Source organism: Euleptes europaea, chromosome 4 (assembly GCF_029931775.1).
Source record: "Euleptes europaea isolate rEulEur1 chromosome 4, rEulEur1.hap1, whole genome shotgun sequence".
NCBI lineage: Eukaryota > Metazoa > Chordata > Lepidosauria > Squamata > Sphaerodactylidae > Euleptes > Euleptes europaea.
In genome coordinates, this window is record NC_079315.1 from 112,342,812 (window position 1) to 112,368,327 (window position 25,516).

The 25,516-nt window shown below is 45.9% G+C and overlaps 1 protein-coding gene across 1 annotated transcript in view; it reads left to right on the forward strand.

Moving 5' to 3' along the window:
• Nucleotides 1-1,056: 1,056 nt before the first annotated feature.
• Nucleotides 1,057-25,516, forward strand: part of MEX3C (mex-3 RNA binding family member C) — a 47,570-nt gene continuing 23,110 nt past the window's right edge. Inside the window, exon 1 of the mRNA XM_056848815.1 lies at nucleotides 1,057-1,240. Within this exon, the coding sequence (XP_056704793.1) occupies nucleotides 1,057-1,240 (184 nt within the window). The remainder of the gene's footprint in view (nucleotides 1,241-25,516) is intronic.

Consider the following 25,516-nt stretch of genomic DNA (forward strand, 5'->3'; position numbering starts at 1 on the left):
GGAGGAAATGAACCCGGCGCCTCCCCCCCCCCCCCGTCACAATCCGCGCCCGGCCCACCCAACAATCCCCGGCCGGGGCCTTGCGCGGGGGAGGCCGGGGCCTTGCGCGGGAGCCGGGCCAGAAGGGAGGGCCGGCGCGCCCCGCGGATGCTGTCTGAGGGGACCGCCGGCGAGAGGACGACGACGACGGAGGCGGAGAAGGCGGAGAAGGCCGCAGGGGGGGAGCCGCCGCGGCCCGCCCCTCACTCCGCCTCCTCCTCCGCCCCGCCCAAGCGCCGGCTGTCTCCCCCCTCGCCGCCAATCGCCCGGCTGGGAGAGCGGCGCGGGGCGGGGCTGGAGCCGCCTGGGCCGCCGCCTGAGGAGGAGGAGGCCGCCGCCGCGACTGGAGCCGGCGAGGGGGAGCCGCCGCCGCCATGCCACAAAAGCGGCGCTGAGGCGAGCGTGGGCCGTGGCGGCGGCAGCAGCAGCAGCGCCCAGGCCGCTCCCGCCTCCCCTCAGGCCCCGGACGAGGACGAGGCGGCGGCATCATCATGCCCGTGGGAGCCCGCTAGCCCGCCTCCCCCCCGCTCCTCGCCGGCCATGCCCTCGCCGCCGTCGCCTCAGGAGGAGCCGGCGCCCGAGCTGCCGCCGCCGCCGCCCAGGCCGCCGCCGGGCCTGCTGCTCCACCACCACCACCACCACACGGCGGCGGCGGGGCCTTCTCGGCTGAGGGGACGCCTGGCCGGGCTGGGCCTCCGCGAGGAGGAGGCGGCGGCGGCGGGGGGCGAGGAGGCGCCGGAGGAGGAGGACGATGGCGGCGGCCTGGAGCTGGACTTGTCGGAGCCGCCTGAGGAGGAGGAGGAGGAGGAGCTGCTGCTGCTGGAGCCCGGGGGAGGCGGAGGAGGCGGAGGAGGAGGCGGCCCGGCCTCGTTGCTGCTGGCCTCCCCGCCGCCGCTGCTCTCCCCCGGGCTGGGCTCGGCGCTGCTGCCGCCGGCGGAGGCCTTCGAGGCGGGCGGCGGGGCGGCGCCGCTCTACGGGCCCGGCGGCGGCGACGACGACGACGACGCCCACCACGGGATGATGGCGGCGATGCTCGCGCAGGCCTACGGCGGAGGAGGAGTGGGGGGGGCGGCGGCGGCGCCTCCCGGGCTGGTTTTGAACGGCGAGCAGGCGGCGCTGCTGAGGAGGAAGAGCGTCAACACCACCGAGTGCGTCCCGGTGCCCAGCTCCGAGCATGTGGCCGAGATCGTAGGGAGGCAGGGTGAGTGGGGGTGGGGGAGGGGGGGATTTTGGGGAGGGGTCGGGAAGCGCCCCGCCCGAGGGTGGGGGATGCGGCGGAACGGGGGGCGGGGGGGGTCCCAAGGCTGGGTCTGGTGGGCCCGAGGCCCAGGAAGGCCGCTTGTGCCCGGGAGCCTTGCATTGGCTGCTCTCTTAGAGATGCACTTTTTTTTCCCAATTACTTTTTATTGCTTTTTCCACAATAACACAATCCATCTTATTCGGTGTTTCATAAAGCTTATCTTTCCATATGTTAGTAAATAGCAATACACAGCTCATCTTTCCATACGTTAGTAAATAGCAATACACAGCTCATCTTTCCATACGTTAGTAAACAGCAATACACAGCTCATCTTTCCATACGTTAGTAAATAGCAATACACAGCTCATCTTTCCATACGTTAGTAAATAGCAATACACAGCTCATCTTTCCATATGTTAGTAAACAGCAATACACAGCTCATCTTTCCATACGTTAGTAAATAGCAATACACAGCTCATCTTTCCATACGTTAGTAAATAGCAATACACAGCTCATCTTTCCATATGTTAGTAAACAGCAATACACAGCTCATCTTTCCATACGTTAGTAAACAGCAATACACAGCTCATCTTTCCATACGTTAGTAAATAGCAATACACAGCTTATCTTTCAAATGTTAGTAAATAGCAATACACAGCTCATCTTTCCATACGTTAGTAAACAGCAATACACAGCTCATCTTTCCATACGTTAATAAATAGCAATACACAGCTCATCTTTCCATACGTTAGTAAATAGCAATACACAGCTCATCTTTCCATACGTTAGTAAATAGCAATACACAGCTCATCTTTCCATACGTTAGTAAACAGCAGTACACAGCTCATCTTTCCATATGTTAGTAAATAGCAATACACAGCTCATCTTTCCATATGTTAGTAAATAGCAATATATAGCTTGATGTATACCTTCGTTGTTAAATACATCTAATAGTTTGGACTCCCCACCCCCCAGCTTCCTCTAACCTATTCATAATCTAGTCACTCCTTTATATGGAAAATTATTCTTACTAGACTGTGTGTGTGCTAAGTGCCGTCAAGTCGCTTCCGACTCATGGCGACCCTAAGAAAGAAAGTCCTCCAAAATGTCCTATCTTTGACAGCCTTGTTTCGATCTTGCAAATTGAAGGCTGTGGCTTCCTTTAATGAGTCAATCCATCTCTTACTAGACTAGTGTATAATTATTTATAATTTTCTATTTATTCCTAATATCCGTTATATACCCGCTGTCATAAATAACCTAATCAACAATATTGTCAATTAAAATTAAAAAAAAATTAAAAATGCTAGTAGGTTACATAATAACTCCCGAGAAAAGGATAGATGTACAAATTCTTTACATTGATAAGTAAATTAAAAAACTCATTGTTATTCCCCCACACCTCCCCTTTCTCCCATCATTTCAGTATCCTCCAACCCTTTACAGAAGAAGAGACAGAAAAGGGAAGTTTACGCATAGTTCTGTGTCTTCTGTAGCCCTTCTGCATATAAATTATTTATTTTTTTATAAAGGATACAGAAGAAGAGACAGAAAAGGGAAGTTTACGTATAGTTCTGGGTCCTCTGTAGCCCTTCCGCATATCGTTGCCCCGATACCCAACAAACATTAACCGGTTGGTACTTCTGTACTGCTCTGTGCTTTATCAAAAATTTGCCCAGAAGTTATTCTTGCTGAAATCCTCAGTTAGAAGCTAAACTTGATTCTATACTTCCTATTTTGAGTTCTGAGAATTCAGATGTGGGGGGGAAATGTGTATCTAGAGAGTGGCAAACCCGAGGCAACCCCCCCCCTGTTCATAAATGGCCTATGGCTTGGATATAGGCTGCCTCTGCGTCTCCTGAAATCTTGCACCAAAAGCCCCTATTGGACAGAGTGGGGTTTACTCCCGAGGAAACTTTGCAAATGCCATGGGGGGGGGGTTGTAGCGGATCTAGTAATAATGGTACTGGGAGATGCTCTGGCCCACCATGCGTTTGGGACAAAGGCAATTTACGCATGGGGGTTTTTGCCTTGGATTTGCCACTCTTTAGAGTCTAAAGAGTGGCAAATCCAAGGCAAAACCCCCCATGTTTAGACACACATTTTTCTCATCCAAATTGTCGAAACTCAACAATAAGCCCCCCCCCCCGCAGAGATTTGAGAATTTGGATGGGGGTCCAGAGAGCGACAATTCCAAGGCAAATCCTCCCATGCATAAATGTTGATAGTCTGCTTCTATGTCTCCTTAATCTTGTACACAAAGCCCCATTGGACAGAGTGGGGTTTATTCCCCGGGGAAACTTTGCAAATGCCACTGGGTGTGGTTGTTGTAGCGGATGTAGTAAAAAACGGCACTGGGAGATGCTGTGGCCCACCATACGTTTGGGACTGAGGCCACTTATGCATGGGAGGGTTTGCCTTGGATTTGTTGCTCTTTGGATGCACATTTCCGCCATCCGAATTCTCAGAACTCAACAATAAGCCACCATGCAGAGTTTGGAGAATTCTGATGGGGGAAATGTGCATCCAGAGAGTGTCAAATCCAAGGCAAAACCTCCCATGTTTATAGTCTGCTTCTACGTATCCTTAATCTTGCACACAAAGCCCCATTGGACAGAGTGGGGTTTATGCCTGAGGAAACAGGCAAGTGACATTGGGGGGGCGGTTGTAGGGGATCAAGTCAAAATGGTCCTGGGAGATGCTCTGACCCGGCCTTCATTTGGGACTAGGTCCTATCAAGCGCAGGTTTACTCAAGAGGAAGCTAGCAAGTGGTGATGGGGGCGGGGGTGTTGCTGTACCTAATCCTAAAAATGGCAAGGGGTGGTGGTGGTGGGGTGCTGAGATTGTGCTCCTGGGAACCTTTAACTTGAGAAGATGGCCTTTTTAAACAAAGCTAGGTTGGAGGGTATGCCCTGTTAAGTGAAATGAGGTTTGCTTCCAAGGAAATGTATGCAGGTTTCCTTCTCTGCAAAGAAGAGTAAATAAAATTAGAAGTAGAGGGCTGGATCCCGTATACTGAAATGACATAGTGTTGATCCCTGTGCAGGGTGGGCGGGTGGCTTTGCCCTGGGGCAAAACAGGGTCAGGAAAGCCTTTGGAAGTGGGCTAGAGAATCACAATCCAGTGTAAGAACAGGTTAAGACCTGGTTCGGGCCCTGTCGAGGTGTTTGGGGGAGATGGGCTTGGAAGGTGGAGAATCTGGCATGGGCGTGAACCTGCTCTCTCCCAAACGACAAAAGGAAGCGCGACTTTGGAACCCAGGAAGAAGGTTTTGTCTGGCCTGGGTGAGGGGAAAACAGTCAACACTGGATTTGGCAGAGAAACCTGAGACTGAATTGAGGTTGTCAGAGAGCTGAGAAAAGAAGGCTCCCGGCGCGAGGCTCTCCAGTTTATGCTGGGTGGGTGGGTGGGTGTTTGGACGGATGGCAGCGGGAAGGGTGTGAGATGCTTTGTCCCTTTTGTGTGCGGCAGAGGAAGAGCTGCTGTACCAGAGTGTTGGTTGGTTTTAGGAAGAAGTGTCGCAGGCATTTTAAATACTTAATGCAGGAGGCCTGAAACAGGCCCGGGCATGTTTCACAGAGAGACTGGGCAGATTTTGGTGCGGTGGCACTTGTGGGTAGAACTGCATAGGTTTCCTAAGTGTTTCCTAAGAAAATTCCAAAAACAGTGGGTGGTGGCAATAAGGTGTCACTCCCAGTGAAGGGGGTGGTTATTGCTTTAGAGCAGCCGTTTTGAGACTTCTTAAAGTGGAACCTGCTTGGATATTTTACTGTTGCTTTTAGAACCCACTTGGCAAAGTAATTCCACACTGTTTTTTGCTCCACAAAACACAGGAATCTCACCTCAGATCACGCTAAAAAAGCTTGTAGTTTATTTTTCTTATTTGTAAATACAGGGCCATATGCTGTGCAAAATGGCCATGAAAAAAATGATGAAGAGACAGACCCAGATTTGCCATCAAGACTCCCACAATTTGCCCCTCTGAGTTTATCCAATTTCTCCTTCCCTCCCTCCTGGCCTCAGGACCCATTTTTGATGGGTGTTAATTTTGACTGGATTAAGGGCAGAAGTGAGCTTAGAGGCCTTTGAGGAAGTTTTGGCATTGGAGGAATTTTTCTCAGGAAATATAAAATGTGTCACATGCAAGAGATCGATTCTTGCAGAGTTCAGAAGAGGCCTCCAGCTAGCGATTCTTGCAGAGTTCGGAAGAAGCCTCCAGCTAGCGATTCTTGCAGAGTTTGGAAGAGGCCTCCAGCTTCCTAGCAGGTCATCTTGAGGGTGTGCCTTAGGAAGAACTTCCAAAGAATAGCAGAGTCCTCAAACAGAGTGGCTGAGATATGTTCGAGTCACCATCACTTGAACTGGTTAGAAAAGATTTTGGTTTGGAGTAATTCACTAAATTCTTGGAGCTCCTAGGATAAAACAGAGGACCTGCCAGGTGGGCATTTGTGTGGTGTTAGTGCTTAAGGTGTTAAATTTCAAAGGGGGGGGTCATGTGTTCAGATGCTGACTTGGCCAAGGAAGATCAGTGGATATTCTTAGGCAGGTTGTTGTCTCAGCTTTTGCTTTGAGAATAACAGTAGTACCACCTCTATACAATCCCACATTCCTTGGAGGGGACGAATTGTACATGTAATGAAGATTTGTAAGTGTGGGTGAGGATGCATGGGCCTTTGCTAAGGTGTCTCCTTCAGCAGAGGGCTTGGGTGTGGCTCGGCAAGCGTTTGAGTCCAAGATGCCGTGTCCCCTTTCAAGAATGGATATGATGCACCTTGTTGCGTCTTAGGTGGAGATTTGCCATAGGCAAATGAGACACTTGGAAAGATGCTGCTTTGTTACAGTTAGGCCCTCAAGCAAAACGGTGTGGCATGTGACTTGCATATGTTAGTGGTAGGGTAGAAAGGCTTCTCTGGTGGAATATAAGCACTTTGTTTCTTAGGCTGCGATAACTGATTTTGGGGAGGAGGGGGTGCTTACTGGTGGAAAGTAAAGATCAGGGAAAGTCTCAGACATGTTGGATAAAGCATAGCTGTTCTTTCCCGCTTTTAGAATCAACCTTTGCACCACATGATAAAGTATCTCCACGTTTCATTCAAGCACAAAACAGTTGAATGAATGCCGCTTTTTTATCGCCCATGCTTAGCCAGTAGAGACAGTTGGCCGGTGCTTTTACTGGCAGCCCATCCTCCTTTTTTTAAACTGTTCCCCCATCTGTCCCTTTTTCTTTCTTTTTTTGTCTGGGTATACAATAACCCGAAGTTGGCGGGAAGGAACTCTCCAGAGTGCAACAAAGAGCCAGGCCAGGGTGACCTTCCAAGCAGAAACAAAAGAGCTGAAATGGGAGCAGTTGAGTTTGCAGATGCAAAGATAAGCTGTAAAAGCCGGGTGTTAACTTGTTGCCGTGATCCTTACCTAACGAACTTCTTCATAAAACCCTCAAAAACAAAAGTCATCCTTGATTACAGCTGAATGTGAAACGTACTAAAGCCGGTTGGTTGCTCATAGCAAAGATGTAAGTATTGAAGTCGACTGACTTCTAAAGGGCTGTTGATAGGAGTGAAGATATTCTGGTCTTTTCAGCTGATGTATCTCTCCATTCATGCTCAATCAGAACAAAACTAAAAAGCAACAGTTTCGCTTTGAACAGAAAGCATGTTGTGTTCACTGTTTGCCTGGCCAAGGTCTCTTGTCCTCCTACTCCAGCTTCCTGTTATTGCTTCTGCCAATTAACCTGTTTTTCAAACTATGGTTTTTATGGTAAGGGCATAGTATGTGATGTCATAAAATCAAATGTAATCACTTCCTTATGGAGGTTGCAATCACTTCTGATAAGCACATTTCTGTCATGTTAATCATAGCAGCCTATCAGGTGCTTGTTTCTTATATGGTTTCAAAAGCAGGCGATTGACCAGTTTAAGAGCTGGTTAATCCTCCGCATTTTAACTAGTAGACCATTTTGAAACCTCCGCATGAGTGCCTGTGTGCAAGGCTGAAGGAAGTGTGTCGAATTAGCCACACAGAGGTTAACCACTTATTCTTGGGAAGGGTTATCAACATTATTATTTTTTCATTCTCTATTACAGCATCGCATCAGAAACAAAACAGCCTCAAAAAGGAAAATGTGAGGCATAAATTTATGCCTCCGCCAAACAAAATTTGACCTCACCAAAATATATGAGCCGCCTCCACCGATTTAATCATCAAGCACGGTAGTTGATTAATGTATCAGTTAAAGCTTGTAGCCTTGATAAAAGGATATGTAACTGACTTCTTTTAATATATTACCCACAGGATAAATGGCTGCCTAAAATGGCTATGTGTGAAGTGTTTATTGTAACCCTCAGTGTCTTTTACCCATGGTGAATGGTAAGCTGAAGGAGACATTCTGTTTCTAGTAGGATTGGCAGTTGCCTGGAGAAAAAGATGCCCTGTCCCTTTAATAGAGCCTTAATATGAAGAAGAAGAGTTGGTTTTTGTATGCTGTCTTTCTCTACCACTTAGGGAAGAATCAAACCAGCTTATAATCACCTTCCCCACAACAGACACCCTGTGAGGTAGGTGGGGCTGAGAGAGTTCTGAGAGAACTGTGACTGGCCCAAGGTCACTCAGCAGGCTTCACGTGGACGAGGGGGGAATTGAGCCCGGTTCTCCAGGTTAGAGTCCACTGCTCTAACCCCACGCTGGCTCTCCCTGATAATCAATGTGATCTTATTTAGCAGGTGTTTCTATTTACCTCCATGCATGAAAAGCTTCAGCTGCCTATTTCCATATAGTCTGACTCTATTAAAGGGGCAGGACATTTTCCTCAGGCCTGTCTCTAGTAGAGCAGCCTAGGAATCATGCACAGTATTCCTCCCCAAGTAGCCTTTAATAAATAGTGATATAAAATAACCATTCTAGAAATCTAGTTCTAAAAAAGTATGTTAAACAGATAGCTGATAACTCCCTTGACTAACTATTGTGGAAGTTTCTCAGGTCCAACTACTGGATTATGGTGGAAAAACTTTCCCCCATATAAATTCATGTTCCATTTGCTTTGGATTCCTGTTCATAGCTAACTTGAAGATCTTGAGTCATACGGTGTTACATTAAGGCAGAAGGTGCAATAGAAATATATCTTTAAGGAGAAAATAAGAAGTCACGTTTAAAGGTGGTCATCTTAGTTAAAGCAGAACAGAGAATAAAATGTGGCATATTTCAGTTTCTTTTCTGTTCAAGAGAATTGCAAACGTGAGTGAAATTGAGGACTGACTCGACTGTTTTGTCTAGTAGCGGTGAAAGTAGTACCACCCCACAGTTCCTAAATTGTTTGTCTGTATTGGTGTTAACCTGCATCCCTTGGACACGCAAGTGTCTAGCTCTCCCAAGTGAGCTCAGAAACAAAAGCACGTAAAAAAGGAACCAAATTAACGTTTTGGTCTGTGTCATGGATTTCCAAGTCCATATTACATGGTTGAACCACACCAGTGACTTTACTTTCGTATCAGTCATGAAAGTGGTATGCACATTATTTCATTGCTTGTAGTTAAAATGAGAGAGCCAGTGTGGTGTATTGGTTAAGAGTGGCGGACTCTAATCTGGAGAACCAGGTTCAGTTCCCCACTCCTTCACATGAAACCTGCTGGGTGACCTTGGGCCAATTACAGTTCTCTCAGAACTCTCTCAGCCCACACAGAGGCAGGCAATGGCAAACCACCTCCGAACATCTCTTGCCTTGAAAACCCTACGGGGTCGCCATAACTCAGCTGTGACATTGGCAAAATCACACAAAATGACAGGGCAGTGACAGTTTCTCTCTAGCTAGACTCCCTGCCCTGCTGTGCCCTTCTGTCCCTTCCCTTTCCCTGTATTCCCTCCCCTTCCCATTCCTTTTCCCTCTCTCCATGTTTGTAGTGGTTAAGAGCGGTAGACTCTAATCTGATTAACCGGGTTGGTTTCTGCGCTCCTCCACTTGAAGCCAGCTGGGTGACCTTGGGCTAGTCACAGTTGTCTCTGAACTCTCTCAGCCCAACCTCCCTCACAGGGTGTCTGTTGCGGGGAGAGGCAGGGAAGGTGCTTGTAAGCTGGTTTGATTCTCCTTAAAAGGTAGAGAAAGTCAGCATATAAAAACCAACTCTTCTTTGTTGTTCTCCCATTACTAACAGGGGTGCTGCTTGAACTTTTTATTGTATCATTTGGAAGTAATTTTAAAATTTGATGTTATGCTGTTAATGTATTTATTAAATTGTATTTATTGGTTGTTAGCCGCTTTGAGCCCTTGGTTGGGAAAGGCAGGGTAGAAGTCTAATAATAATAATAAGAAGAATAGCTGTAGTTCTTAAAGGTTGGGATATGCTTCTTGAGTGGCCTTTCCCTAGCTGGATTTTCTTTTAAATCCTGGAATACATTATTAGGAACTTGATGGCTAAGATCTTCTCAGTGTTATTGATGGCTAAGATCTTCTCAGTGTTATTAGACTAAAGATAGGGTTTCTTCATTATTGTTGGCTTCAGCTATTTTATTTGTGTTAGGTTTATGCCGTTTGCTTTGTGACCCTAGTCAATAGAGGCTGCAGCAAAGTTTATTTTGTGAACTAGAAATGGGATGTTGGTCTGATATTGTCAATTTACTTTTCTTTATCCGTGGCCAAGTATTCCATAAAGCCAAGACTGCCTCTCTGTAGGTGGCTGGTTTCCTTTATTACTTCTTGAGCAAGATTCAAGTCCAGTAGCGCCTTTAAGACCAACAATATTTTCCAGGGTATAAGCTTTCGAGAGTCAAATTTCCCCTCATATCTGATGAAGAGAGCTTTGAATCTCAAAAGCTCACACCCTAAACATCTTGTTGGTCTTTAAGATGCTACTGGAATGGAATCTTGCACTTCTACTGCAGACCAACGTGGCTACTACCCACCTGAAACTATCTTTATCATTTCATGTAATTTGTGAGTAAAGACAGGAGTGATGCCTGCTTGCCTCCAAACCCTTCAGCACTGTGGGAGAGCCAGCGTGGTGTAGTGGTTAAGAGGGGTGGTTTGGAGCGGTGGACTCTAATGTGGAGAACCAGGTTTGATTCCCCACTCCACATGAGTGGCGGAGGCTAATCTGGTGAACCGGGTTGGTTTCCCCACTCTTCCACATAAAGCCAGCTGGGTGACCTTGGGCTAGTCACAGCTCTCCTGGAGCTCTCTCAGCCTCACCTACCTCACAGGGTGTCTATTGTGGGGAGGGGAAGGGAAGGTGATTGTAAGCTGGTTTGATTCTCCCTTAAGTAGTAGAGAAAGTCGGCATATAAAACCCAACTCTTCTTCTCAAGCAGCACAGCAAAGCGTTTCCTGCTAGCCACCTGCTACAACCTCAGCTGTATACAAATGAGGATACAAACAGTCATCAGTGACGAAGATCGCTGCTTAGGGCAGGAGTACCCAACCTTTTTGAGCCTGCAGACACCTTTGGAATTCTGACGCAGGGTGGGGCCACAAAATAGAAGAAGAAGAAGAGTTGGTTTAGATGCCGACCTTTTAAGGAGAATCAAACCGGCGTACATTCTCCTTCCCTTCCTCTCCCCACAACAGACACCTTGTGAGGTAGATGGGACTGAGAGAGCTCTAAGAGAGCTGTGACTAGCCCAAGGTCACCCAGCTGGCATTGTGTGTAGGAGTGGAGAAACCAACCCGGTTTTCTCCAGATTAGCATCCGCTGCTCATGTGGAGGGGTGGGGAATCAAACCCGTTTCTCCAGATTAGAGTCCACAGATCTTAACCACTACACCACTCTGGCTCCCTGTAGAGTCAGGAGGTAGCGCCAGCCATAAAATGGCTGGCATGGCTTACCTTCAGTCATACAGGGAAGATCCTTGTGCTATGGTGGTGGCGGCTGCTGCTAAAGCAGCATTTAAAAAAAATCTGCACAGCCAATCAGTCTCCCATGGCTGGGCAAAAGTCCCACCTGTGGGTGCCAGGAAAGGTGTTGTTGGGCGCCATGGTACCCACAGGCACCATATTGGGGACCCCTGACTTAGGGCCACCCATGTAAATTAATTAACTTGCAAATCTTTGCCATTTCCTAAGAAAGCTCATTTCCTTGTTTGATCATTTGTTTTTTAATTATCATATGTGTCATACTTGTTGGGTATTCTTTTGCAATTTTAAAGAAAGTAATTGCTTTAAAACCCTTGGCCATCATTTGACTGACAAATCAACCATATCTTTCTCAAATGTCCTACCGTATCATGAATACCTAGAAGAAGCATTTGTAGCACAATCCACAAAGGGGGGACCGAAACTGCTGGTGAGGCGGCGTGACCCAAGCGCTGGCGTAAATGCCCCTTGCCCCAATGTAAGGGGCATTCACCACTGTGGCGGGGCACTGACGATGGTGCTGGAGAGCAGAGCACCAGCGCCACACACACCAGCGCACCTCCAGTAGAGAGGCTTGCACTGGAGCCAAAGGAGCGTGCCTGGGGGCAGGTCTGGCGTTAGTTCCCTGAGCCCCTTTCGGCATGGGAACACCCACGTTTGCCGGCGCAAACTAATTGGCAAAAACATAGGCGTGGCCCATTGAGCTGAATACAGCGATTCCACAAGGGGTTGGGGGAACCCTGTCGGGTTGCTGGTCTCAGCGCAGCAAGCCAGTGAGGAGGAGGCTCGGCTGTGCTGTCCCCGGCCGTGGCACAACCCCCCCCCCCCAGATTGCGCTGCCCAGTTTTCTGTGAGGAGACACAAAGACAGGGTTTGGTGGGTACCCGGGGGGAAAGAATGGTTCAAACCAAATGCATGCTGCCGTATTTGTACACTTCAAATAGTTCTCATAGGAGACCAAGTCCTATGAGGAAAGGTTGAAAGAGCTGGGTATGTTTAGCGTAGACAGGAGACGACTGAGAGGGGATGTGATAACCATCTTCAAGTACTTGAAGGGCTGTCATATAGAGGAGGGTGCCGAGTTGTTTTCTGTTGCCCCAGAAGGTCAGACCAGAACCAACTGGCTGAAATTAAATCAGAGTTTCAGTCTAGACATTAGGAAGAACTTTCTAACAGTTCGAGCAGTTCCTCAGTGGAACAGGCTTCCTCGGGAGGTGGTGAGCCCTCCTTCCCTGGAGGTTTTGAGGCAGAGGCTAGATGGCCATCTGTCAGCAATGCTGATTCTATGACCTTAGGCAGATGATGAGAGGGAGGGCATCTTGGCCATCTTCTGGGCATGGAGTGGGGGTCCCTGGGATGTGGTGGGAGGTAGTTGTGAATTTCCTGCATTGTGCAGAGGGTTGGACTAGTTGACCCTGGTGCTCCCTTCCAACTCTATGATTCTAATTATTTTCTGCTGTTTCCGTCTCAAAGGCAGTCCTCCTGCAGTGTATCCCCTGTTGAGATCCATGGTCCCGTCATTTAAAACTTCTGGAAGCATCTTAAAATTTGCTGGGCGTATTGTACAGCACTATCTTAAAATCAACAGGACCCTGTTTTCTGGCTAGGTTTATGAGAAGGGATGAAAATATGGGGAGGGTGTCAGATGTTCTGGAGCGTGGAAGCAGAGCAGCTAAGTTTAAAAAAAGCATTTGAAGGACAACAAAAGGAAGAGAAGGAAAAAGGAAAGTAGACTTTAAGAAGGGTTTTTTTTTTAAGAAAAAGAATAAGAGGTCAAGCAAACATCAGGAGTAAGGGATTACCAGAAATAGAAGCCTGAAGAGACCTGTTATCATAAGGGGTAGCATCACGTAGATTTTCCTCGCACGTACCCACTTTTACCAGCTAGGCTGGACTCCTTTGCCAAACACAACTGGTGCAAAAGTGGCACGAAAGGGATGATTGTAGCCAAGCTACCTTTGTGCACACTCAGATGATGAATTCCTCGGCCATTTTGCTTTCAGGGAGTTGCTTAAACTTGGTTTCTTTTAAATTTTTGGAGGATTTGTTTAAAAAATGACTGTTTCAGGAGTTGAGAGACTCTGTAGGCCGACACAGTTCCATCCACCTTCACTAGTCCAATCTGGTAGCTGTGGCAGCGTTGCGGCAGCAGGGGCTGTGGGGGGTGTGTGTGTGACCACAAGGTTCAGGCTCAAGTCTCTAAGATAAAGGTAAAGGGAGCCCCTGTGCAAGCACCAGGTCATTACTGACCCGTGGGGTGACGTCACATCCCGACATTTTCTAGGCAGACTATGTTTACGGGGTGGTTTGCCAGTGCCTTCCCCAGTCATCTTCCCTTTACCCCCAGCAAGCTGGGTACTCATTTTACCGACCTCGGAAGGATGGAAGGCTGAGTCATCCTTGAGCCGGCTACCTGAAACCAACTTCCGTCGGGATCGAACTCAGCCTCTCCTTTTAAAATGAATCCAGATAGCAGGGCTGGAAAAAAGAAAGACCTCTGCCTATAACTCTGGAGGGCCGTAGTCAGAGAAGGCAGTAGTGAGCTAGCAGAGGTCCCCGACCTTCTTGAGCCTGTGGGCACCTTTGGCATTCTGACACAGGGCGGAGGGCGCAACCACAAAATGGCCGCTCCAGGAGGCGGAGCCAGGCGCACAGAGGAAGCCCAAGGGCAGGGGAAAAGAGGGATAATTTTTAAAAGTACACTGGGAAAGAGAAGTCAGAGAGAATAAAACCAACACTTTGGTGGCAGCTGTGACTGAAACAATGTGGTTTTTTAATGTGCACAGCCAATTGGATCTCCAGCGGCCTATCAGAAGCCCTGCTGGGTAACAGCCACACCCACTTTCTAAACTTACTTGGTGGGCGCCAGGAAAGGTGTCAGCCGGCACCATGGTGCCCACAGGCACCACACTGGGGATCCCTGGTGTAGAGCACCTTCGCACGGTGTGAAACTTTACCTCTTTGAGGTGGCAGACTTTATAGCACTTAGGCAAATGTTTATTGAAGACATTTCTGTGCTGCCTTTCCTACCTGACTAGGGTCCCCAAGGCAGTGGACATCAAGGCATTTTAACGTTAAACCAACATTTAAAATATGGCACATATAAAATAATCCAATAAAAAGCTTATAAACACCAAAAGCAGGGAGGAAGGCCAATAACTGTTTTTGGACGTGGGCCAAACAAAACAAAAAAATATACCTTATAATTCGGTGCTACTTTGCAAACACTGAGGGGGTGCCATTTAAAAAAAAAGTGTATGTTTATGAGAAATAGTGCATGTGCACGAATATGGGTCCTTAAAAGCCTAGTCATTCAGTGTGAGCATGGAGAACTGCCCTTCATTCATTCATTTTTTTCCCTCCTGTCTTTTTAAATCTCATTTTGAGCATCATAACAAAATTATCAGGAACCCTCATCTGCACTCCAGAATTAAACGCAAAAATTGTGATGTCATTTCTGCCAGCAGTGGTGCTGAGCCGGGCTTGCCACAGCCCCGTCCAGAATTGAATCATTCCAGCCTGTGTTGTTACAGTGTAAACTCCCCCTGATTTCTCCCAACCTGACAGACATTTTCTTGTTTAGGACAATGCTACAGAATTATGTAATGCTACAGAATAGGGGGGAAAAATTGAAAGTGTGCTGTTACAGATTTCTCTCGATTGATATAAATAGTAATTTTTATTTTGGGGGGGAAATGATGCAATTAAACAAATGCTTTAAAAAAAATTGCAAAGGTTTTTAAGGAGTACAAATAGATTCCCTGCTGGGTTTCTCATTCTTCCCTGTATTCCATCAGTCTGTTTGTTTGTTCTTGGCTTAGTTGAAAAGTCTTTGTTTTAGAGTGTTCTTGAAGTCCCCAGAAGTAGCTGAGGAGGATCTCTGAGCTTTGCAAAGAAAAAGATATAAAGCCAATTATCTTACCTGGAAATCGCCCTAAAGCGAGGGTGTTGGCCTCCATTGTTATAAAGGCCCGATAAGACGTAAATGTCACATGATTGGGCCTCGCTAGTCCAGATCAAGAGTGGGGGGGTGGCTGCTCACGGGCCAAATAAAAGCTCTCAAGGGGCCAGATCTGTCCCTCGGGCCTTATGTTTGACACCCCTGCCCTAAAGCTTTCATTTTGTAATCTGTCTTTTTGTGATCTTCACATTTGTATAGTTGGTTAGAAATAATATCAGATTGCTGGAGGAATATCTATCAGAAGCTCTTAGCCATTATAGCTAAATGGAATCTCCCATATGTAGAGGATAAAGAGTGACCAAGGGCTGGTTGCCTTCATGCTCCATTTGTGTGCTTCCTGGAGGCATCTATTTAGTCACAGTCAGAGGTGGAATTCTGAATAGTTGGAGGCTTAGGCTCCATTCTGACATCAAGGTAAACCATGGCTAATTTAAACTGATTTGTGCCAAAAACCCTGCCCCAAAACCTCTGGTTGTCACCAGACACAAGAAACAAATCCTGGTTTGTTCACTTCTTGCCTCTTCTTGGACTCTGGGCAAGGAGGACGTCTTTCCTGTACTGCTGTACCCATGGCTAGGTGGCCACAAGGGGCAGCACTGCTCAGCAAGCCATAGTTTATGGATTCACACATCATGAGGAACAACACTTAGTACAAACTTCAGTTAACGAAGCCATCTGCAAACACTGGCTTAAAATCTTGGTTTGGTGTTGTGATGTCTGAGTAAAGTCTTAGGCAGGCTGTAAACCGCTGTTTATGGTAATATTTGAATGCCGCTTTGGGTGCCACAGAAATGCCGCTTTGGGTGCCAAGGTTGGACATGGAAACCGCCTATTGCCGTGCTTGCTGGTTCCCTCCCCTTTTCCGTTTGTGCGTGGCACTTCACTCAGAGCTTCCTGGTTTGATCACACTCCAATTTGCTATTGTGCCCGACTGCAAGTGCCTGGATGAATTGAAATTGATGCCTCACGAGCCAGGATTCAAAGCAGGAATGAAATGGAGATTCAGAACCCCAGTTTGTGGGGGCTAAACAAACTCTAGTTTGCCTAGATGCTTGCATTGAGCTGTTACGGTGAGTTGGTGCTTGATCAAACCAGGCAGTTTTTGATCAAGCGCCCTGCATTAAAGGAGAAAGAAGGGGAGTTGGGAGGAGCGAACATGTGAACCTGCTGAAATAGTGCATGATCTCAGTTTAATCACAGCCTACCTGCATGCGGCCTTTTGCCTGATCCAGGAAACGTGCACTTATGGGGGCCTACGATAGAATCTGCGTTGCAAGACCTGGAAGAGGAATTAATAATTGGGGTAAAGGGTTGGGTTTAGTGACAGTGATAAAGGGGAGAGTCATCGTCATGGCTAAGATTGGCAGCGACAACTTAAAACTAGGTTTGGGGGGACATCGAGATTGCAACGTATTGGGAGGCCGTTGCTTTGCAGTGGGAATTTAACAGAAATGTAATAACCTAAACACAGTCTACCTAGTAAACGTCGGGATGTGACGTCACCCCATTGGTCAGTAATGACATGGTGCCTGCACACTTACCTTTAATCAAGTAAGGTAATGCCATAGCCTGATGATAAAAAGCTTCAAACTTGAATTAGTGTCAATTAAAATACGTTTGTTTCCATTTCATTTGACGCACTCTGGAACATTCATGGATCAAAACGCTCAGATATGTAATCTGAATGGGTTAGATAAATGATGTCTTTTTGCCTTCCTCTGTTTCAGGGGTGGGAGTTTCGGGCACATCCCATTCTCCCTCCTGACCTCAGGGTAGAAGGAACCTTCTCAGTAAGTAGCCAAGGTCCCATTTCGGCAGCTCTCTGAGAATTTATAGCCTTACATTTCAGCGCAGCCGCTTGCGGGTCGGGCTGCAATTAGTTGCTGGCAGTTCCCTTCGCTTTTACTGTGCAAGCTTTGCTCTGTGTTGTGTGACATGGAGTCATTCAGAATGATTTACTGACCCCCTCCCCCCCCCAATGGGCAGAGTTGAGCACAGTTGACGGCAGGCAGAGGATTAAGGCCAGGCGCAAGATTTAGTGACCCACCCTTGAGTATTAGCTACTATCCACCCTCTGATTGGCTTGGTTTCCCTCCGGCTTCGGTTTACTAGCTGGACTTGCCTACTGCATGTGATGACATCACAGACTAATGGCATTCCTCACGCAACGAGGAACTGAAGACCCCTGAACGAGGTTTGCTTGGAGTCTTTCCAGCTTCCAGCCTCCCATAAATAAGATTGTGAAGGTCAGAAGGTGGGGGTTTGGAGAGCTTTTTGTTTTCTAGTCAAAAAATTGCAAGTATGCCCAATGAGAAAAGAGTTGCAGATTGGTGCAACCTATGGTACCCATAGGTTAATCTTTGCCATCTGTGGGGTAAGAAAAAATAACAGTTGAAGATAGAATACAAATTCTGTAGAGAACAAAAGGAGAACAAAACAAAGTGCATTTTTTTGGACAGAAACATTCCCATACAGTCCCAACAAGAAGGACTACCAGCATATTTGAATATTAAGCTGAACTTTATAACGTTGAAAACTCTGAACTCTTTACTAATGCATTATTGTTAAACATACAGCTTATTAATTATTGCCCACATTATTTCCATTTAAACAAACTAATTCTTGGAAAATGTTGTACATACAAAAGAATGATAATTCACAGTGGGTAGCCGTGTTAGTCTGTCTGTAGTAGTAGAAAAGAGCAAGAATCCAGTAGCACCTTAAAGACTAACAAAAATATTTTCTGGCAGGGTATGCGCTTTCGTGAGCCACAGCTCACTTCTTCAGATACATCTAGAATGTGAATCCATCTGTCTTTAAGTAGAGGAGAGTGAATTCAGACAAGCATTAGTATGTAAATGTGAATAGCAGGAATGATAATTATCTAATGCTGTACATTGTCTTACAATAAACATTTTCATACTTCACATTTTGAGTAAATCTTTGTTTTCTAATTTTACTCATTCCAAAATGGAAAAAAGATCATAGTTTTTTCCATATTTCCAAAATATTTTCCAATTTTTCCATCACACTATATATTTTGAGTGGGAAAAGCCTTGCCTTGGAAAGCACTCCACTCATTCTAAAACAGAAAATACTTCAAAAGAGTTTTTCTGTGGCCCTCCCCAAAATTTTCCATTGGAAACGTTGAGAAAGTCCGCACGTTTTTCATTGTATGCATTTAGAATGAGTGAAATGCTTTTAAGACAAGGTTTTTCTAATTCAAAAAGAGAAAATATTTCATTGGAGCCCCCTCCCCCCCCCCCGTGGTCCCCAGAATTTCCCAATTTTTCCATTGGAAACAAGTCCGCAGAGAAATAAGCCCCCCCCCCCCATTTGTGCCTTTTCTTCCCCTGGGCCTTCACATCTCTAGTCTGAACAACATTCAGCTATGTTGCAAAGAGATTTGATAAATTCCCTTGTGTTTAAGAAGTTCCTCCTGTTGTGAGAAAGAAGTTGTAGGTCAAGACAGACAAGGAAAGCCCCAGTGCATATATGCAGACCCAGGCTGAAGTGTATTCTCTTGATATAAAAGGAAATTAAAAATATTCCCATTTTTAAACATATTAATAAAGTTTAGTCTTGGATGTCACTATCTGCACAAGTGTTGCATCTCTTCCTTTCAAGTCCCCAAATGCTTCTTGGATATTCCTTCTGTCTCCTCTTCCCCCATGCATCTTTCTCTATTAATTTATTTCACAAATGTTTATGGTTAGATTATCCTCCTCTTGATGCTTTTGTCTTCTGTTTTTGTAATTCCATTTTTTACATTGTTTTGGATTTATCTTGTATGATACTTTTTCTTTTTGCATTTTTAAAAAATTCTAGTCCTTTTGCACTATTTATTGCAGGGGTCCCCAATGTGGACCATGGCGCCCACCAAGTGTTTTTAGAAAGTGGGCGGGCTCAGATGAGCCCCCGTAGGGCTTCTGAGTGGCTATGCAGATTTTTAAAAAAAAATTGTTTTGGCAGCAACTGCCACCACAACATTATAATCTTCACTGCGTGACTGAAGGTAAATGATCAATAGAAGAAAAAGTCTGGGTGTGTGAAGCTGGAGCATAGGTGTTTATTTTCTGCATGAGTTGCCTAATGCTGTGTCCATGAGGGGAGGGAGTATGAGGATCCCTACATGTCATGGTACAAAGATTGGACTTGAATTAGGGAGAATTGGTTCCTATGAAGCTCACCATTGACCTAATCTGACCCCTAGGTTTTTGTGTCATCGTCACCCACCTTGAGTCCTCTGCTGAAAAATGGTGGGGTAAAAGTGGTCCAGATAACTCAAGATAAAACAGCTATCTTGGGAACCTTCTTAGGATTAAAGTGAAGTATGTAAATCTTTTAAAATAATAAATAGAATAGTCCGTGTATACTAACTGGCACTTTCACTAAGAGAACAAAATAAAAATTTGTCTTCCCTACGTGGATTTATAATTTTTGCAGTGTAAGTGAAAGAAGAATGGTTGCAAACTTTTTTGTGTTTTGTTTAGCACTACAAATATGTTGGAGGGGGGAGCCGTGGAGGCGAAACACAAGACGGTAAATTCTGGGGCAGCAAGTCAAGACAGAGCCGTAGCGTGGGCTTAGGGAATTGTGCTGATTGACAAAATTCTGCCCATGATTCCGGCTTACTTCCTCTCTAGTTTTTGGCATCTTCTGGCAGACGTTGGCAGCACATGAGTCAAGTGTTTCTTGACTGCTGGGAGAGCTGGAACCCCTTCTCAGTGTGTCCCCCCCTTTTAAGGGTTATTTTAGCGAAAGCTGAGTTGGAAGAGAGGCCTGGGCTGTGTGAACTAACCATAGCCACCAAGGTTTGTTTTCTAGCCCTCCTGCATCTTCTGCAAATTTTGTGGCTAGTGGTACTGAATGCCCTTTTATCTGTGCAGTACGGTTAGGACTGAAATCCGATGAAGCTAATTGTATTTTACTGCTGAGACTCCTTCCTTCAATGAAGAAAGAGGTTATCTAAAATGTAATTGTGCTCTGTTAGTATTACGTTTGCATGAATATGACCAGGACAGAACTCCAGAGGGACCTCAGAAGGTGAAGCAATTTCAGCCAACCTTTGAAAAATCTTAGAAATCCGTAAGGTTGAGAAAACCATGGATTTAGACTTCTTTTTAAAAGGTGTTTCCTGTCTTTGAAACGTTGGCACTTATTTAAATAGCCCAAGGAACATGTTTTTAAAAACCAAGTCTGGGTGCTCAGATAGGTTGAAGTACTCATAAATAGGGCCTTTTGGAAATGAGGTTGGGGACCTATTCAATGTCCCTCTTCCACCTCTAGCTATAACAAGGAAGATACAGGTCTAATAAGGTCTTCTAGACCTAGCACTGTAGTATTCTTTTTGCTGTTAACATCTTGGGTAGGGCAGGGAGAAATGAATGTGTCCTCTTCCCAAATTACTTTGGCTGTATCGAATGTCTTTTGTTTAAGCCTGATTTTTATATATTATTATTATTCTCTGGTATAATTTTCTCTTTTAACAACCTGGTTGAAAATGAAGACTGCTCTTGACACACACATAATCTCTTAAAGCTGAATTTATGACTCTGTTATGAATTTATGAAACGTTGCTTTGTGAAGAAGAAAAACCTGTTTGGAAAATAACTTCACCATCATAGCTCAATAGTTCATGCATTTATATCATGATGGCTTGACCCTGGGGACCAGGGACTGGCAGGCCATTCCAGGGGTCACCCACTGATCCTTTACCTTTTACTGCCCTTGTATGCCTAGGAACTACTTGAACTTTGCAATTATCAATATTTATGTGTTCATCTACCATATATACTCGCGTATAAGCCGAGTTTTTCAGCCCAAAAAAAGGGCTGAAAAAGCCGAACTCAGCTTATACGCGGGTCAATACGGTAGGGGAGAGGAGGGAGGGGGGAACTTACCGCCGCCGCCTTTTCCTGGCCGGGAGCGGCCTCCAGAGGCCCCCTGCAGCCGCAGGGAGGCCGCGCCGCCGGGCCCGCGCCACTTCCCGCCTCATTTTTGGGGAGAAATTAGGCACCTCGGCTTATACGCGGGTCGGCTTATACACAGGTATATTCTGTACTTATAATCCACCATTCTCACTAAGACTGAAAACGGGCCACATGGTATAGAATAATTTAGTTAGACAGCATAAGATATCCAATAAATGAGGGGTCCCTAACTTTTTTGAGCCTGAAAGCATCTTTGTAATTCTGACTCAAGCTTGTGGACACAACCACAAAATGGCTGCCACAGGAGGCGGAGCCAACCATAAAATAGCCGCTGCAGGAGGCAGAGCCAAACACAAAATGTCAGGAAGTGAGGGGAGTGTTACATAACTCTAACAGTAAATCGTCAATAATTCTACAGAAGCCTGTTTAACAGGAGGCCTTTTAAAATGAACATACTGTTTTAAAATATTTTCTTGCATAACCACAGCTTTACCTTAAGTCACGCAGTGAAGATCGTAGTGCTATGGTGGCAGTTGTTGCCAAAACAACATTTTTTAAAAATCTGCACAGCCAGTCAGAAGCCTTACAGGGGCTCAGCTGAGCCTGCCCACTTTCTGAAAACACTTGTTGGGTGTCATGGTCCACATTGGGGACCCTTGCAATAAACAGTGCATTAGGACTAGAATTACAAAAAAAAAAAAAAAAAAAAATTAAATGCAAAAAGAAAAAGTATCATACAAGATAAATCCAAAACTGTGTAAAAAATGGAATTACAAAAACAGAAGACAAAACATCAAGAGGAGGATAATCTAAACATAAACACTGGAATACACTACAGTTCTGATCCTTTTATTAAAAACATCCTCCTGAACCATTTTATTATACTACAGCCCTATTCCCTTTATAAAAAATTCCCTCCTGAACAATTCTGTTTTACACAATCTGCAGATTGATATCTGTGTGGGAACCTTCCTTGACCTCTTCAGGCAGGGGGTTCTCCAAGGTAGGAGCAACTGCCATGTGTATATGGGCAGCTGTAGATTTTGTCCATTTGCAGGGTAGTGCTTTCAGTAGGCTTTACTCCGATGAGGGAAGCTGTTGCAGCATATCATAGCAGGAGAGGTGGTCCTGTTGATAAGAGGGCCCAAAGCCATGAGGGGATTGGTATGGGATAACCAGTACCTTGAACTGAACCCAGTAACTAGCCAATGGAGTGACTGCAGAATGGGTATAATATGCTTTGCCTAGCTCCTGATAGTAACTGAACAGCAGCATTCTGTACCAACTAGAGTTTCTGAGTTGACTCTAAGGGTAGAATGCATTTCCCGTGTAGAGTGCATTACAATATGCTATGCGCGAGGTCAACGTGCCATGGATCCATGTGGCTAGATCGTCCAAGTTCAGATAGGAAGACATCGTCCAGGCTAAATGAACGTATTTTCCGGCTGCATTAACATGCTTTGCCAGCAGCAATGTGGGTCCAGAGCCCCATGGCTCTTAATAGGGTTAGCAAGAGTCATCTGAACCCCATCAAATGCGGGAAGTGCTCTCTCCTTCCCAACCAGCATTACCTCAGTCTGTCTGTTTCAATTTGCTTACTCTTAGGCATTTATCAGCATATTGATGACACCTAACTCCAAAAATACAAATACAAATGATTTCTCCTAAGAGCTTTACGTAAAGATTGAGTAGCATCGGAGGACTAAACTGAACCTCCTTGCAGAACAAATCCCATCCTGGGCAACTGGTCTCCAACAGGAAGTGTGTGAGTCCAATCTGTAAGCAGAGATTTAAACCAAAGCTTCTTAAAGTATACAAAATTTCTTGAGCGAAAAGGGGTTGAGTGGTAAAAGTTTAAGAAGCCCTCATTTGAACCACTCCAAACCATGTTTGCTTGGAGCGGTGGACTCTGATCTGGAGAACCAGGTTTGATTCCTCACTCCTCCACATGAGCGGCGGAGGCTAATCTGGTGAATCGGGTTGGTTTCCCCACTCCTACACACGAAGCCAGCTGGGTGATCTTGGGCTAGTTACAGTTCTATTAAGAGCTCTCTCAGCCTCACCTACCTCACAAGGGTGTCTTTTGTGGGGAGGGAAAGGGAAGGTGATTGTAAGCCGGTTTGATTTTCCCTTAAGTGGTAGAGAAAGTCGGCATGTAAAAACCAACTCTTCTTCTTCCATGTTATAAAAGCCTGCTGACATATCCGATTTGTGTCCCTGTCTAGCAGTCAAAGAACCTTCCATTGCATTTTTTTTTTTTTTTTTTGGCTGTCAAGTCACAGCCGACTTATGGCAAACATGTAGGGTTTTCAAGGCAAGAGACGTTCGGAGGTGGCTTGCCATTGCCTGCAAATACTTGCCAGGGTCGAGGCAGAGTGCGTATGACTGGCCCAAGGTTACCCAGCGAGTTTCCATGGCAGAATGGGGATTCGAACCTGAGTTTCCCGGATCCTAGTCCGACACCTTAACCACTACACCACACTGGTTTTCCCATTCCATAGAGATCAATTATTTGACCAGTAACTACCCCAGCTCTTGCTGAAATTATTAACTTTCTTTTGGGATAGGGTAAGAGCACTTAAAAGAGAAAGCACAAACAAAACAGAGAGAAATACTGGTAAAAGAAAGAACGGAAAAATACTTTCTAGTGTTGATTCCTACCAGCAGCTGGCCACAGGTTGGGAAAGAGATGCTATTGAAAACAAATCTAAAAACAAGCAGTGTGTTGAAAATATTAAAATGTTAAATTAAATATTTAAGAGTTGTGTACCATGCCATCTGAGGTTGTATAACAGCTTTATTTAGTTTTCAATCAATATGTTTACAGTTATAGTAACCAATCAGTATGCACTTCTATTTAGGAAGTGTCTATAAATAATTGGAAATTTTGATTAAAAATCAATTTAAATTGCCCCTTGGTGATTTAAATCACTTCGATTTAAATTAGCCCATTATGGTTAGAGATCAGTCCTATGGTTGGAAAAGGAGCAGTGTTTCGATGCCCGCTTAGGGTTTTAATAATAGCAAAAGATACTGTATGCTGCAGTCCCAGGCCTGAAAAGACGGCACAGGCAGGCCATGTAAGTCTTTGCAGTGGTTTGTACGCTGACATTTGAATTCTACCACATTCTCCCAAAGGCAGTGACGCTGCCATTGTTTATGATCACCTGAAATTATTTTTTGAGAACTGTTCTAATAAGGAGTATTTTTTTCATCTAGTTTTTATTTTGTTTTTTGAACTTGTAAGCAGGAGGCTGAAGCAAAGGATTTTCTATTAATGCCTAGGTTTTCTAAGTGTGTAAGTAAGCTACCCTTGGCAGGGAACATTTGCTTTCTGTATCATCTATCTCCTCTCCAGACCCCGTTTCCAGCTATGCTTTATGTATCTTTCTGCTTAATCAGTCTGTGGGCAGGATCCTTGGAGAAGTGAGGACAGGATCCTTACAGAAGTTTGTAGACAGGATCATTGGAGAAGTGAGGACAGGATCCTTACAGAAGTCTGTGGACAGGATCCTTGGAGAAGTGAAGACAGGATCCTTACAGAAGTCTGTGGACAGGATCCTTGGAGAAGAGAGGACAGGATCCTTGGAAAAGCGAGGGTTGCCACTTGTTCAATTGACCCTTGCCCTTCCTGGCTGATTAGAACTGCTAAAGAAGAACGAGTTGATTGGTTGGAAGGGATTATAAATTCTGCTCTACGGAAGAGGAAGGTCTGTAACATGTTGAAAGGTTTTTGAAAGAGTTTTTGGGAGCCAGCATGGTATAGGGGTTAAGAGCGGTGGTTTGGAGCGATGCACTCAGATCTGGAGAACTGGGTTTGATTTCCCCTACCTGAGTTGGAAGGGACCTCCAGGATCATCTAGTCCAACCCCCCACACAATGCAGGAAGTTCACAACTACCTCCTGATGGTCATTACCATGGTCTCGTGGGACCTCTGCAATGCATAGACCACTCTTCTGTCCAGCCCATCCTTTATGGATCCGACATCATCTTCTAAAACCACACCAGTGGTCTGTAACAGTGCTAGAGCATCCACCATGGGGATAGTCATCAGTGTTGAACAGGTGGGTGGGCTGCTCATCAACGATGAGCTCCTCCTCTGGGGAGAACTCTCCTTCCTCCCTCTCAGGTTCTGACTGTGAGGAGAGGTTTTCCATCCCTGAGGGGCCGTCCTGGACTCTGGCAGGGGTGGCAGTGGAGGAAGAGGCTTTGTGGGCCACTTCAGTGGGCCACAGTAAGCAAAGGTTCCCGAAGGAATGACTCCTGTCCCTCCCTATGCCTGGTCCCTTCCCTAGGGGCAGGTGAGGGTGTCCTCAGGTTGGAGCACTTGGAGCCCTGAGATGGGGTGGGGGAGGAGGGCCCTCGAATCCCTTGCTGCTTTTCCTCAAGGCTCTCCTTAGAAACTCCATTATCTGATCCAAGCAAGGATTCCACCTGCCCACAACCTTGGAAGGGTGGGGCAGACTGCACATTACCCCCTGAATCTGCTCAGGGAGTCTGGGC